The 16007-nt window shown below is 38.3% G+C and overlaps 2 protein-coding genes across 3 annotated transcripts; one reads left to right on the forward strand and one right to left on the reverse strand.

Moving 5' to 3' along the window:
- Positions 1 to 251: 251 nt before the first annotated feature.
- LOC134226774 (iron-sulfur cluster assembly 2 homolog, mitochondrial) lies at positions 252 to 3374 on the forward strand. The gene is made up of 3 exons (XM_062707751.1): positions 252 to 315; positions 2688 to 2847; positions 2915 to 3374. Exons 2-3 carry the CDS (start codon positions 2801 to 2803, stop codon positions 3294 to 3296), a joined length of 429 nt encoding a protein of 142 aa, XP_062563735.1. The 5' UTR covers positions 252 to 315; positions 2688 to 2800; the 3' UTR covers positions 3297 to 3374.
- LOC134226773 (4'-phosphopantetheine phosphatase) lies at positions 3341 to 8985 on the reverse strand. Of its 2 annotated transcripts, none has more exons than XM_062707750.1 (6): positions 8830 to 8985; positions 8468 to 8763; positions 8205 to 8410; positions 7039 to 7181; positions 6566 to 6854; positions 3341 to 3606 (listed from the first exon to the last, which is right to left on the reverse strand). In XM_062707750.1, the coding sequence occupies exons 2-6, from the start codon at positions 8713 to 8715 to the stop codon at positions 3419 to 3421; spliced, it is 1074 nt and encodes a 357-aa protein (XP_062563734.1). In that variant the 5' UTR covers positions 8716 to 8763; positions 8830 to 8985; the 3' UTR covers positions 3341 to 3418. The 2 variants fall into 2 exon arrangements, with proteins under 2 accessions (XP_062563734.1, XP_062563733.1); XM_062707749.1 differs by having other exon boundaries at positions 8825 to 8896.
- Positions 8986 to 16007: the final 7022 nt, after the last annotated feature.

The following is a 16007-nucleotide window of genomic DNA, read 5'->3' on the forward strand; positions in this document are numbered from 1 at the left end:
AAACATTATTTTGCGTTCGGACCTAACGGAATCATACCAAAACAAAACATTAGAAGTAAATAATCGGGCCACCGCGAAACGTCTCATAAAATGCCTTATACAACACATGCCGCTTACGCATCCGACTTCGACATTCTGACTTCGTGTGTTTATTGCTTAACCGGCAATGTTTACATCCAGCACCATGTTGCAGCACCATGTTTTCGGCTTCAGGCGAGTTGTTCGTGGATGACAGCCGTTTCATGGGGGTGGTTACGAACCGGAGAATTGAGAATCGATCAAAGTGTTGCAAGCGAGATAGCAAGATAACATCACGTAAGTGGCAGGGATGCCAGATATACAGACATGTCTGTATTTATACAGACTTTTGGTCTTGCATACAGACATCATGCAGATTACAGACATTATACAGACTTTTGATTGATTTTACAGACTTTTACAGACATTTCTTATCTTTGGAGGAAAACCGAAGCAGAAAAAATCATGAAAACTTGAGAATCTCCGATGATGATTCCAGTATAAATTAAAACCTAATGTTGCTTCTGAAAACATTACGTAGGGAATCCTGAGAGAACAACACCAAAGAAAATCGAACCAACCGGAATTTTTCGTTCGGAATTCTTGAAGTAAGCCTGGAATATGCTTAAATGTATATTCTTTGAAATAATTGTACAATCTTCATAAAGATTTTATAAGTAATTCGAAGGTGAATTTGGACACTTGAATGGAGAGCACTTGATTTTACAAGCATCCGCTGACAAAATGCTGTACAGAGTTACCAATGTCACAGACATTGCAGATAGTACAGAAAGGGCTCCTGTTGAAATTATGCAAGGGCCGCCTGTGTCCGATTCGGAGCCGGGAGATGATCTGCTGATCTTCAAAATAGGGAACCTATGTCACGCCGATGTGGTCCCTTTAATTTTCCGGAGGTAAACGGATGTAGTTGTCCAGTTTTTTCCAGTTTTCTCAAATGATTTCCGCCATGCAGGTTTTGACATCACCAACAGGACAATGTCGTAAAATGTTGGCCCTGATGTCCGACTTCGGCAAGGAGATCCGCCAGGCACTCCGCATTGCCCCAGGATCCAAGGGAAGGTCGTGTTCGAGAGCATGTTCGCTAAGATGCTTTGGATCCTGTTGTGCTTAGGCTTATCACTCTGGAATGTGGAGATGACGCTGGCAGAGTCTAAAAGCACGAGGATGGGTTCCCTGAACGGGTAGATGGCGGCGCCGTGGCTCCTTCAGCCGAAAAAATACAGCACATACCTAGGAGGCAGTCCGAGATAGTGAAACCGGTCCCAGTGACCCTAATGCCGACTCCACCCATCTGTAAACCTGTGTTCATAGTTGTGGAAATATCTGTGGCTTAACCACCGACCTTCTAAGAGCCACGAAATTGTTACCCTTGCGGAAATTGCAAACTATTTATATTCGCCGCAGGTCGTAGTGTGTCTATTCCGACCCCCTTCAGCTTGGAGAGGGATCTTGTATTCTCCAGCAGTGGCTGCAGCGAACGTGCCGGCTAGCGGCAGATGGCCACCAGCGCACGGTGGCAAAAAGGCAGAACGCCAGCCTCGGCACAGGCAGACTGGTGTGGTGTTGCGAGTAACAATTCTGAGGCGGCTCGAATGTAGGAATTGTAGGACCTCCTGTTGTTGGTTCGATGAGGATGAGACAAAGTCCGAACCACGTTGTCTCTGGTCCGACAATTTACTTAGAGTTCGCGGAAGTGCGAAAGGAACGAGAGTCTCCGATCAATGGAGACTCCGAGAACTTCCACAATCTTTTTGTTGGAGATGGGTTAGTCACCCAACCAGCGAAATGAGGACGTGTCCTCGAACGCTTTTGCTGGTTGTCAGAGTCTACCAAGTTTCGGACAAAAGCAAGGAGGTTGCCGGAAAATCCCCATTCTTGCCACTGTTAGAAGTCCTGATGGAGGCCTTGGGAACATTCTAGATCCGCGTTGTAGGCGTTGTGCAGTACATCTTCCAGATATGCGAAGTATGTGCCCGTGCCGTGTTCCGGGCGGAACGCTTGTTAGCGAAAGCCGAACCTAATATCGACTTCTAATTTACAGCCGCTGTTTACAAACCTTTCCACGGTTTTGAAAACACCTCATGTCAGAGAAATAGACCGGTACATTGTGACATCTCGAGAGGAAATGTTGTTTTTGTGGATGGGTACAACGAGGCTTTTCCGCCATTCGTCCAAAAAGATTCGATCAGACCATGCTTGGTTGATCAACCCCAGAACCAGATTTTGGCGAAGTTGGGAAAGTTTTTGATGATGAAATAACCAACCATATCGAGACCTGATGATTTTCCATTACTCATTGAGAGCGAGATTGAGAGGGCGAAGGCGGAAAACGCAGAATTGAAATTGGCGTTTTGTGAATCCGGGGGTCTCGAAAGATGGAGAGTGGCCGCTGAATCTCAGCTGGATCGCTAACGTAAACTAAATGAATTACAATTATTTTTGTTTTACATTCTTATATTATTTCACATTATTTATTATTACTTATTTCGAATTTCAGATTATTGAACCCTTGATATTCGATGATATCAAAAATGTATGGTTTTGAGTAATTTTATATTTCCAGTATACCTCTGAAGCCCCATACAGACAAATACAGACATTTTACTGAGATTAACACAGACATTTATAAATTGTATCTGGCATCCCTGGTAAGTGGTCAAAACCTGAGAGTCAAAATTTAGAAGCTAGTAAATATATTATTGAGCAGCCATAATACGATTAGCAGTTAAAAAAAAATATTCAGGCAGTGTGATACGACCAAATGTCATTTCCAAGCATGTTGACCGGCATCCGTGCTGGCATTGTCCGGTAGGTATCATTCTAACGTGTAGATCAATAATCTCATAAGATATTGTAAGTACTTACCCCCTCCTAGACAGTCACAGGCGTATCTGAGAGCTTCTCTATTTTCATCGCAGCCGACTGACAAAGGGCACCTGAGACTAAGTGATACTTGTGTGAAGCGGCTGAAGGAAATTTGCGATGCAAAATCGTTCCTGCGTGTCACGATTGAGGGTGGTGGGTGTTCCGGGTTCCAGTACAAGTTCGATATAGACGACAGCCTTGCTCCCGACGATTACATTTTTGGTGAAGCCGATGCCCGCGTAGTCATCGATCAGACATCTATCGAGTACGTGAGTGGATCGACGATAGATTTTCATACCGAGTTGATACGATCCGGATTTAGAATCATAAACAATCCAAAAGCCGAACAAGGCTGTTCTTGCGGGGCATCATTTGCCATCAAATTAGATTAAAATGGATGGTTTTCGGATATATTTATGTTACAGAAAACCCCTAGTTGATTAATTTCTAATATATTGTTTCGTGGTGCATTGATCTATTTAAATTCTCCAACATACCGAAAAAGCATAAAATATCATATGTTTTCGTATTTGCAAATAACCGAAAATGTCTCTCCTCCGAGACGCTTAGCCAGCCACTCGTTTTTAACAACTGCAAGCTTCAATGTTTCGCAAGTAAATTTAGCGTTCAGATTCGTGTGCAGCGCTCTAGCCATTCCGACGATGATTAACAAATCACTCTTCAGTATTTCATCGCAAAGTTCTGAAAACAAAACAGAGAATATCGTTTAATTAGTACATACTTTCTCATTCAATATTATTTCATTTCAATAGATGATTCTTTGACCACAGTGCTCCCCTGGCCGTTATTAACGATTTCTGGGACTATACTGCTCTTTGGGTGAAATTTAAAAAAAAGTGCATTATTACAGGTGACCTTAGGATTATAAACCTGATAATAGGAATTATGGCCTATTCTTAAACAAATCCCTGTCCATATTGCAAGACCGACAAAAAAATCCGAGAGCTTCGTTTCCAGGACTATTGGGAACATCCATTCGTTACAACTGCGGCCGTGATACAGGTTTTTATAAACTATGATTATTCTGTGTATTATGAGGTGTTTCGAAAGAAGTGAGAATTGTCGATACCTCCCATTAAAATTTCACGGTCCTTTCACGTGAGACGTGTCGAAATCGACAATTCTTGAGCCATTGTACAAAAAAAAAAGAAAATATTGAAAAAGTCGGGCATGCTGCGTAAAAAAATGTTTTAAATGCTATATAAATAAGTAGTGTAAAAACGAACTGTGTAGATTTATATATTTATGGAGTATGATCATGCCTGACACCAGTGTTGTCCTACACTCAGTGCGAAAAATTCTGCTCTTTGATTTTACTCCATCTAAACAATTTTATAATGATAGTTAAGTAAATGTAACTAGTAGAGGGATATTTGAATTTTCTAAATGTCATGTCAAACTATTAAAAAAATGCACACCAGAGCCTCAGGAGCGCGCGCACTGAAAATACACTGTTGCAAACGAAGGATCTATATAATGGAGGTAGAAATATTGAACCGTATCGTTCTGCGCGGAATTCTTGGCGAACCAGACCAGAGTAACAAACAAACGCAACACGTAACAATAATGCAGCTTACAATAACGATCGATAGAATACCAGGGAAATTCGCACAGCAGTAGTGAATATTGACGAAGAAGAAGTGGGTCATGGTGAAGCAGCAAACTTTCGTACAGCAGCAAGCGTTTTTGTGCAGTCTGAGGAACTACTGAAGGACGACGCGAGTGCAGAAATTCCTTATCGGCCTTCGCCGAAAATTAAAGTTCGGTTTGGAGAAGTTTCCGTACTGATCGAATCGGGTAGTGAAATCAACTGTGTATCACAGCACCTCATCGACCACCTAGTCGCAAGGAAGGTAGAAATGGAAGAATTTCCTGTTACAAAAACATCGGTTCGAGTAGCTGTGGGAAAGAGAAGCAGCAAAGTCTCATTGTTAATTTTTGCCATAGCTCAAATACAAAAGCTATTCTCTGATTTGATCTTGATGATCGTTGAGGACCTTTATTGCGACCTAATTCTTGGAGAAATGTTTTTGCACGATACAGGAACCCAAGTTTGACATTTTGCTACGTTCCGAGAATGATGAGGTCGTGGTAACATTTTCTGAACGGAAGCAAAGGCTGAAAAATGAGCAGCAGTTGAAGACGGTCGAGGAACCGAACCGAAACAGAGAGGGAAGATCTGACGACACTTCTCGAGGAATTCCTAGACGTTTTCTCGGATACTCTAGTAGCGTTATACGAACACGAAATATTTTAACGGTTGAGAATGCTTACAACGTGAAACAGTATCCGATACCACACTGTTAAGTGTAACAAGTTACAACGCAAATTCGACAGATGGAGAATTGGGGAATTATTTCTCCAGCTCCGAGATCGTATGTCAATCCTCTGGTAATTACACCGAAGAAAAATGGCAAGGTGCGAATCTGCCGAAAATGTCCGACGGCATCAATCAATAAAATTTAATTAAAATAAAATCCTGGTTAGGGATAATGAAAAGCCTCCGGAAGTGCAAAGGATTCTGCAAAAGTTTGAAGATGCCAAATTTTTCTCAACAATCGACCTTACTGCATCGTATTGGCAAGTTCCCGTTAAAAAAGAGCACCGCAAGTATATTGGTTTCAAGCTCGATTCTCGTACTTTCATGTCTCATCTTACCGTTTGGACTCTGTACATCAGCTGCTAGTTTAACATAGCAATGGACATAGTATTGGGAACTGAAGTTCTAGAATTAATTGAAAAATTTTTGGACGACGTGATGATCAGCTCAACAACTTTTCAAGAACATTTGCAACATTTGAAAAGGTCCTAACGGCGATAAGAAGAGTTAAGCAAGTAATTTATTTTCTTTGTTAAGGTAGTTTTTACAACTCAATTATGTGTCTCGCTTTGTTCCCAATTTTGCGGCTATTGCAAACCCACTATATGAGCTGTTGAAGATAAGTACCAGCTAGAAATGGGAAGATGAGGAGACTTGTGCTTTTGATAGTTTAAAGACGCTTTTTCTGGAACACACAATGTTGAAGGATCCTTTATTCGGAAAACAGTTTAATTTGCACACCGTTCATTAGCCAGTGTAGGGGCAGTCCCCTTTCAGCATGGTGAGAGCAATCAAGTTTGAGTAGTCCGCTATGCAAGCCGCATTCTAAAACATGCAGAGATTAACTATACAGCCTGGAACTGGAAGCACTGGCCAAAATTTGGGCAGTCTCGAAGTGGCGCCAATATTTATTGGGAAAACACTCTATGATCATTACTTATGATCGGTCTTTAATGTTCTTCAAGAACTGCCGTTTGCTGAACGCTAGGCTGACAAGGTAGATTTTGTTTCTACAACAGTTGATTTCGAAATCGTACATTGCAAGGGCAACGAGAATATGTGAGTTGATGTGCAACATCCGTAAGGTCAAGCGGAATCTGGGGACAAATGTACACTTTTGATCCTGGCCACACTTACCCCGGCAGAACAACAACTTAGGTCAGTGTTAAAACAACTGAATAATGCACAAAAGGAGGATTCGCTCATTTAATTAAATGTTGTTATTTATTCATTTTAAACCTCTCAAAAGCTTTTGTTGATTTTTAGATAATGAGGAAGGAATCATGCCAATGTTACATAGAAAATAAAACCAATGCTTACCTGCTGTTAAAAGGCGAAAGTCAAGGCAGGGCCCATTTTGTTCATTACCAAAGATTTGTAACCTGCCTTGTTCATATGCCTCATTGATTATAGCACATTTCGTACAGCATTGTTTAATCAGATCCTGCAATTCATCGTAGGTGATATCGTTCAAAGCTGGCTTTATATTAGCACAGAGTAAAACTTTTGTTTTTTGAATTAAAAGTTGTCTGACTAGGGGTAGAATTCCTAGCACAATATCTATCCCAGAATTATCAGTAAAAATGGTAGCACATTGGTGCGCCGGTTCCTGCAAATAAATTAAATGATTATCAATGGAACAAAAGCATTATTTTTGGCGATCGTATCTAAACAATGATTACCAATGAGTTCCGTGGAATGTACCTTTTTTTACTTTATTTATGTGATTTTTTATGAAGTATAAGTTCATCACATAGGGATGTACCTTTCAAATACATATGAAGAGAACATACCTGCGTCCTGTCCAACCATTGATCTAAACAATCGATCAGCCACGGTCGTTTTTGAATCTGGTCAAGAGCTTCTTCAAGACCAAAATTAGCATCATTCTCCAGTATTTGAGCAACAGCCTGTGCTCCCCAGTCAAACATATTACCTGCAATTTTTTTTAACTGAGATTTCCATCCTTTCTCTGGGGTCACTTTTTACGCGGGTGGATTTAATCAATTTATCGGCTCAACTAAATTTCTACTGCCTGTAATCGCATATTTCTCCCATCTTTGCTGGGTTTCCTATTCATATGGGACAAATATGCGATTACAGGCAGTCAATCACAGCTTGTTAAATACCACCTATTTTTTCGATTTTTTGTGGATTTTTTCGTGGGGTTAACTCAATGTTTCATTAAATCCATAATCCAGGAACAAGCAACAACAAACCGCGTAGAAAGCGACCCCAGTGTACAGTGTTTTTAAGTATAGCATAAGAGTCCTAATTACACAGTTTTTTTTATTTCTGCAGCTCGGGCAAATCCGGACAACCGTCTATTTAGCAACATTAAGAAAAGATGTTCCGGCAAAAATATGTTTGTTAGCTAATTTCCAGCTCGAATTTCTGCAATGAAACGTGAATTTAACAGAAATCTCGGCTGTTTGCTAATAGCTTGGCTGTGCAAATCTTGGTAAAACCTCCAAAAATAACTGATATTCCGATGAAAAAATATGTTTTCTTACACTCCATATAGATAACAACAATTGTTTGAAAAAATTTTACATGGAGGAGGGGGCTGATTACGTAATTAGTATATGGTCTTATACCAGGGACCTCAAGAAATTTGATTTAAGTTTTCAGATTTGAATCAAGGCACCCGTTAAAAGATTAATATATAAATCAGCATGGTTACTGTTCCTTTGTAGAAATTTATGTCGATGCCAAGATATTAATTATAAATTTTAAAGCATAAATAGAACATTAAATTGTTGTTAAGGAATTTGAAAAATAGCCTAAATAATCTGATTGCATGAAAATCAAAATGACAGCCGTTTTACATATATTCCACATTCACCATTACGAACTTGAATTGCTATTCTATTTTGCATTCCTGATTCAAGATAGCAAAAACAAAAAAACAATCTTATCTTAAATATCATAAAGAAAGATAAACAAGATATCACATTACCTGCCAGCACGCCCTTTATAATCTCAGTCCATTTGGTTCTAGTATCTACTATTTGGTCGATGTATTGGAGCCTAGAACTGAGTTTCTTAATGGATGCTTTATTTTCTACACGTTTCTGCTCTTTCCACGGATCATCAAATCCAAAGCGCCTCAACGATGTTTCATTCAATTCTAACAAGTCTCTGATCGATAGAGGCTTCGGTGTTCTGTAAAATAAAATGCTTTAAATTGAAACTATATACAGATAAGTGAAATGAACGTACAAACCGGATTTATCTTGTTGAAGCTGCTGCAGTTGGTCCAAATAGTACGTACGAAACTGGGCAGCACGATCCACGGCAGTAGGATCTGCATGTTGGCTTTTGGCCGCCTGTTGTTCGAACTTCATTACAAGCCGGTTGAAACACTTGAACCAATAAGCTTTAGCTTCGCTATCTAGGCTGAGATCAAGAGTATCTGGACAATAATTATCAACATCTTGCAAAAGTCGAAATCGGACCGGTAAGGACATTATAAAACTGTACTTCGACAGGTTGATGGTACAATGAGAATATGTAAGCTGTTGCAAGAAAAATAAAGAATTTTAGTTTTCAAATACCGTCACAAAAATAATAACAAACCATACTGAGTTTATCGTAGCAGTCGCAGGCAACAGAATTTGACAACCAGTCGCTCATCAATGACAATACCTACAGTGAAGGAAGTTCGTTGTTGCTTTACCTGATTTTCATGAAAATAAACTTACACGGCGTATCTATAGTCACTGTAAAGATTACACTGGAGTAGGTTTTACGCGGTTTGATTTTGTGTATTTCTGGCCTTAGGGTACAATTCGCATTGACAGAGCAGCGCTGCTGCAATCTAGTGTAGATGGACGTGTGCGTGAAATCACTGTATTTGGAGTATTGGACGAGGCGGAGATAGAAAGTATATTTTAAAACGATTTTATAATGTTTTGTTCTATTATTATCAGGGGTTTTTTTATGACTGATTTTGCTCAAATTTGGCCTAAACATTCTTCGCATATCAAAGAATATTGTGGCCAAATTTCATAAAATTTGGTCGACAAAAACCCCCCTGACAATAATAGAACAAAACCTGCCAAAGCCGTCATTTCCCCTATACGTAGGGTAAGAATTTTTGAAAACTACATGTTAGAGTAAAATCAGCAGTGATTCAAATCGTTCGGGGCTGTCAGTTTGAATATGAATCTGAAATATTCATTTTCCCAGCAGCTGTTGTAGATTCATTTTTTATACCAGTCAAATGTCAAAAAAATAAAACTGGTATAACGCTCCGTTCTATTTTCTGCAGATTTGAACCACGATTGAATCACGAAATTAAAATATTTTCCAATTGTTTTGGTTTATGAATGCGTCATTTTATCTAAGGATCAATCCACTTTGCAATTACGGCGCCTTTCTTGGCGCCAACATGATGATTTCATTTAATTGAAAATTTGAAAATCATGAATAGAATTATTACCACACTCTTAGAGTGAAATCAGGAGTGATTCAGTTTCATTCCAAATTTTCGACCCCTATTCTAGTTTGAATCTGAAGCCAAATAGAACAAACTCGCTGGTTTCCCCAGCAGTGTTCTATTCATGTTTTTCAAATTTTCAATTAAATGAAATCATCATGTTGGCGCCAAGAAAGGCGCCGTAATTGCAAAGTGGATTGATCCGTAGATAAAATGACGCATTCATACACCAAAACAATTGGAAACTATTTGAATCTCGTGATTCAATCGTGGTTCATGGTTTTCATTAATTCTTCCAAAGAGCTCCAAAATATTATTCAAACAAATTCAGTATTTTAGGCAGGAATCAAAAATCAAATACATAGGCTAGATGTACCAGTTGTGGCTATAGCACCAGTTGTCGAACTAGTGCTTTATATGCCAAATGGCCAATCAAATCACCGCAAACCAAGTTCATATCGATAAAGCATATTCATATGATACGATAAAACCTTTGATCTCCTCCAAAACAAGCAAAGCATAATTGTAAAAAATGATTGAATGATGAAGAAAACAATGGGATTTGCCAAATAAGGAACCAAAATTAAGAATAGTGCCACAACTGGTGCATGCGTTCCTATTATGGATTAATCAATTTTGATAATTATAACAAATTTTATTGTGGTTTTCACAGCTGTTCTAAGGAGCAGAAAGTAAAACCTTTCGCTTGATATATAAAGTTCACTAAAAGTTCACAGAAACTTACAAGGTTTATTTCTATATGTAGATGAAACTTCTTCTTCTTCTTCTTGGCATTACATCCCCACACTGGGACAGAGCCGCCTCGCAGCTTAGTGTTCAATAAGCCTTCCACAGTTATCAACTGCGAGGTTTCTAAGCCAAGTTACCATTTTTGCATTCGTATATCATGAGGCTATGATGGCTACGATGATACTTTTATGCCCAGGGAAGTCGAGACAATTTTCCAATCTGAAAATTTCCTAGACCGGCACCGGGAATCGAACCCAGCCACCCTCAGCATGGTCTTGCTTTGTAGCCACGCGTCTTACCGCACGGCTAATGAGGGTAGATGAAACTATTTGGTATAATATTATGATGGGGAGAGAGGCCTAAAAAAGATCTCCAAATATAAATAATGTAACGAAACCAGATGATCGTAACCACACTTCTTAGATTTGATTATTCTGACCCAAATGGCAACTAATCTAGCGATTTTGCTAGTTTCAGGGTTTCGACTTTTCGTTTCAATAAGACCAAAGGAAGCGTTTTTCGGGCCAAGGGAGAATATTTTTTCGTTGTTTATATTGAGGATCATTTTTCACCCATCAATCTTTTCTCTAGAATCAGCCTTGGAAGATAAATGAAAATCTTGCTAATTAGATGAAAATCCTTTTTCGTTTCATTACTATTACCGCTCACTCACTTTTCGCGAGAATTATCGCAGAACAATAAAATTGTATGGCCGCGCCGGGATTCGAATCCAGAATAGTAACAGTAATAGCTGTGGGGATGCGCTTACTCTAGCCACACCACCACGCTATCTGTATGGAAGTGATAAGTTATTTGTTCCACATAAGCTACTACCATTTGCTTTTATGATGCTACGAAAAAACTCGAATGTGAAAGAAAAAGAGCAAACCAACGTTTGGCGGCAATCGAAGTGAGCGATAAATGGTTATCACTCTCTAGGCAGTTTTTCTTACCCAAAAAGCGATTTCTTCCCGAAAATTTTCGTGAGGGAGCATCCTGTGCTCCCGAGATTGAGTGAGCATTACGAACTCTGGCTAGTTTGCTTCGAAATTTTTCCAATCGTAGTATTTTTATGGTTTTATATCTGTCAACAATGAAATACTTCACAATCTCTCAATCTCAAAAAATAACGTGAACTGGTTATCTAGTCATGTCATTTATATAATATTCCGGCAGAGGTATTGTAAATTTAGCGCCGTCTTAAACTCCCGTTCAAAAATATTGTCCCACCAAAATATATTTCCACCAGTTCCTCCATACATGAGTGACGTCTTAACTGCAAAAACGATGGTTCAAGAACGACGTAAAGCAAAATCGGTAGTGTGAACATTTGTTTTGGTACTACAACACCACAGACAAACAGACATAACACTCGTCAAATTTCCATCGTTCACTGATTTACTGGTAAATTCAAATAATATCAGTTGGTCAATCGATCACTAGGGGCGCGCGCATCGGATTTGCTAGAGTTTGACGTTTGCTCACTACTGCCATCTGGATCTTGATTTGCCCAACTAACTGAAATCAACAGATGTCGTTAGTGTTTGAACGACGATGAATTTGATAAGTGAATGTTCAATGTGTTATGTCTGTTTGTCTGTGACAACACGGTAGTCTATTCCTCAGTGAAAAAGCAATAGATAGATTTCTCAAAAAGTATTGCAAGCTGTTACTACCCAAGTACTACTTCTTAGCAAACCACACCTTGGATGGTTGGTTGGAAATATGTTCATATAAGGTTAGAAAAGATTTTAAGAGAAAAAGGCTGGTATTCAAAGCATCCTTTTTACACATCAACTACACAGTCTTATTAAGGTACTCAAGCACTTTCAGGTGGTGTAAATTAAGCCGAGAATAAAACAGTTTTGCTTGGTAATCTTTTAATTAATTGATTAAGCGATCTACAATTTATATACTTTATCTATGAGTGTAGAAACGTGTATCCTGAAATTTAAAGCACTTTCATGAGGAGTGTGGTTCAATATCTTCAGACAATAGTATACTCTATCCTATTCAATAACATAACATTGTTACGCTCTCCGTGTAAACAAAAATTAGCTCGTTGTAGAAAAAAAAAGTTTTTTCTCGTATCGTGCAAAATGAATGCAACTTTGTTAAACTTTGGAGTTTTTTTCACACAGTTGTGTAAACATAGAATCGAGAGTATTCCATTACCTATGAGATAAAATTGGCCAACCCTTGAAAATATATACACCCGGTATGTATTTTCTGCTAGAACTCGTATAAAAAATTAATGTATTTTTGGACATTTATTTTTAAAGGGCTATTTTACCCTACCCTCCCCTAATAAAAAATCCTGATTTTTAATTTCTACTTAGACAAAAAAGTTTGAAAAGTTTTCACCAGATGTAGGTGTAACATAAGTAGGGTCGAAATTTATGCGAACTTTCTTTTGAATAAACAGTGTTGCAGAAAATTGCGATTTTCTTGGAAATTCTTGAGTTGGCGCTTCTGAATTATATATGAGATGAAAGCTCTTTAGTTCCTTAATTGCCTTACGGGTTTAGTTTTTTATCCTAGATCTGTTGGTGAAAAATATTCCCTTTGGAAAAACGACAATTTTTTAACGAAAAAGTTCATTTTCTCCTAAAGTAAACAATTTTATAACCATATCAGTATAAAGTACTAGTTGAGTAGAAAAAGCGTGCAAAATTTAAACAAAATCGGTCAGTCATTGCCAAAGTTATTGCATTTTTTTTGGTTTTGGCGATTTTTGAACAATAATTTTTGAAGGGCCGTTTTACCCCACTTCCCCTGATTGAAAAAACCTCAAAATTTGCAAAATGTCTTCTCTTACATATATGAACAAACCCTGAAAATTTCATCCAAATCGGAGAATATCGATACAAGAGGGGGTCGCGCTTCTCGCGTACTGGCTCTTAAGGCAGTTTCAAACCGAGGAAAATTGGTCGGATTAAAGGCTAGATATAAGGTCCTCACTGCAGCCCAAAAAATGATCTTAGGCCTTTTTTGGTTATAATTGGGACCACGGGACAATTTACTGAAGCAAACTCCGGAATAAGGCACTGCATGGAAACATCTCTTTCTTTTTCGTTCCTCATAAATTTTGACGTTTACTGGCCTTGTTGTTTTCTAAATTCTTTGCAGCGAGAAAGAGACAAAGCAGTCCGTGCAGTGCCCTATTCGATTATATGGAGTGATAGTTGAAAGTGGTTGAAAGTTTTACCACCATGTTTGGTCAAATACCTCGAAATTGGTAAAATTTAGAAAACTGGTGTCTTCTACAATGTCATTCGAATAGTCAGAACCAGGCTTGTAAAATGTCATCTGCATGTCATTTGACTAATTTGTACATAACTTTCTTTAGAAACCAAATTTATTTCATAATTTTAGATGTACTCATAACGATTGAGTAGGGCTATATTTTTGTCCAAGGGTACATTGCTCTAAATATAACATCTGAGGCTAGAGAGTGAAAACTCTCCAAAATGTCACGTGTCATTTGACATAATGTCATTTGAATGACATTTTGCCTTCCACGCCCCAGATTACATATTTACAGCAATGTCTTGTTAGACAAAGTTGTAGGTACATTTAAGCGCTATAAGTTCGTCATGAATTGATAGTTACCTTCTGGAAAAAGTTCTGGGAAAATTATACAAATGAATGCAAATGACATTTTACAACACTGGTCAGAACCATCATGATAAAGGTAAGTTTAGTTTAGAATTCGCCCGCTTGGCAGCGCTAGTATATGATGAATAACTTGTTAGGTGAGATATCTTGCAAACTATGGGATTTAGCATGCTCTCATCTTCTTCAAAGTTGTTCGGGTAAAAATAATTATCACAATGGAGGCCAATTTATTTTGGAATTCAACCGTTTGGCGGCGTTAGGAATTATATAAGGAACTATTTTTTAGGGGAGATATCTCGGAATCTGTAGGATTTAGAATGTTATCGATTCCCACAAAGGTTTTCGGCTGGTAATAATCAAATTAATTCATGTGGAAGCGGAATTAGTTTGGAATAAAACCGCTTGTTGGCGCTAAAATATGAGAATTATTTCTAAGGTGAGATATCTTCCTATCTGTGAGATTTAGGTTGCTCGGGTGGCAATATCCATGGAAGCAGAACTAGTTTGGAATTCATTCGCTTGGTGGCACTAGTGAATGAGGAATTGCTTGTTACGTGAGATATATCGAAATCTGTTAGATTTAGAAAGTTACCGTCTTCTACGAAGCTGTTCGGTTGGTAAAAGTCAATATGGAAGCAGGTTAATTTAGGAATTCATTCGCTTGGCGGCGCTAGTGTAGAGGAATCACTTTTCAAGCTAAATAAATCGCAATCTGTAGAATTTTGAAAGCTGTCATCTTCAAAAAAGTTGTTCGGGTGATATAAGTCAATATTTAAGCAGAATTATTTTGGAATTCAACCACTTGGCGGCGCCAGTGTATGAGAAATTACTTGTTAGTTGTTCAGGTTGTAAAAGCCCATATGGAAACAGGTTTAGTTAGGAATTCAACCGCTTGACCATACTAGTGTGTGAGAAATCACTTGTTCGAATAAATATCTTGAATCTGTGACATTTAGAAAGCTCTCGTCTTCAACAAAGATGTTCGGGTGGTGAAAGCCAATATAGAGACAGTATTGATTGGGAATTCAGCCGCTTGGCAGTGCTAGTGTATGAGGATTTACTTACTTGGTTAGATATGTAGCAATCTGTGGAATTTAGAAAATTGTCATCTTTATCCAAATCGCTCGAGTGGTAGAAGTTGATAATAAAGCAGGTTTATAGTTTGGAGTTCCCCAATATACTGAAATGTAGTAGGTAGGCCAAGAAGAATATTACTTGAAAAAAATTAAGAAATGAAATCTGTCCCGCGTATTATTCAGCATCAATTTTATTCAGCTATTAAGGTCACAAATAAATAAGATGCTTATTTGTAGCTTGCCCAGGGTTTGAATCCAAAGGAGAATGAGAAAATCTCTCACTTATCACGTCTGTATACACTCTCGATAGGTAGCAAACCGTGAGAGACGTTTTCAAGTATTATTATATACAAGTGCGATAGTTTTGTTTTTATGGCTTGTTATGATTCGGGGAGGTTTTTGCCTCTCTTTTATCGATTTCTGCAAACCCTGAGCTTGTCGTTGTTCGTTGGGAAGTATAAAAGAAAAAGGAAGGAAGAGGAAGAAGGAATAAGGAATAAGAAAGATAGGAGAAATGAGAAGGAAGAAGAAAGAAGAAAGAAAGAAAAAGAAAGAAAGAAGAAGGAAGAATAAGGAAGAAAAGAAATAATTAAGGAAGAAGTAAGAGGGAGAAGGAAAAAGGGAGAAGAAAGAAGAAATAATGAAGAAGAAAGAAGAATGAAGGAATAAGAAGGAAGGAAGAATGGAGTAGTAAGAAGTAAAAAGGAAGAACAAAAAAGAAAGAAGGAAGAAGAAGGAAGAAAGAAGAAAGGAGGGACGAGGAAGAATGAAGCAGGGATAAGAAAGAAGGAAAGAGGAAGAACGAAGAAGGAATGAGGGAGAATGAAGAAAGAAGAAAGAATTAAGAAGGAATATATGAGAAAAAAGGGATAAGGAA

Source organism: Armigeres subalbatus, chromosome 3 (assembly GCF_024139115.2).
Source record: "Armigeres subalbatus isolate Guangzhou_Male chromosome 3, GZ_Asu_2, whole genome shotgun sequence".
Lineage (NCBI taxonomy): Eukaryota > Metazoa > Arthropoda > Insecta > Diptera > Culicidae > Armigeres > Armigeres subalbatus.

Excerpts from the sequence above, each read along its gene's own strand:
- LOC134226774 (XM_062707751.1), top strand. The coding sequence starts at position 2,801 with ATGTCATTTCCAAGCATGTTGACCGGCATCCGTGCTGGCATTGTCCG. Across the intron at positions 2,848-2,914 it reads ATCCGTGCTGGCATTGTCCG|ACAGTCACAGGCGTATCTGA; the intron begins GTAGGTATCATT and ends ACCCCCTCCTAG.
- LOC134226773 (XM_062707749.1), bottom strand. The coding sequence starts at position 8,881 with ATGAGCGACTGGTTGTCAAATTCTGTTGCCTGCGACTGCTACGATAAA. Across the intron at positions 8,764-8,824 it reads GCTACGATAAACTCAGTATG|CTTACATATTCTCATTGTAC; the intron begins GTTTGTTATTAT and ends TTCTTGCAACAG. Across the intron at positions 8,411-8,467 it reads CAACAAGATAAATCCGGTTT|AACACCGAAGCCTCTATCGA; the intron begins GTACGTTCATTT and ends TTTATTTTACAG.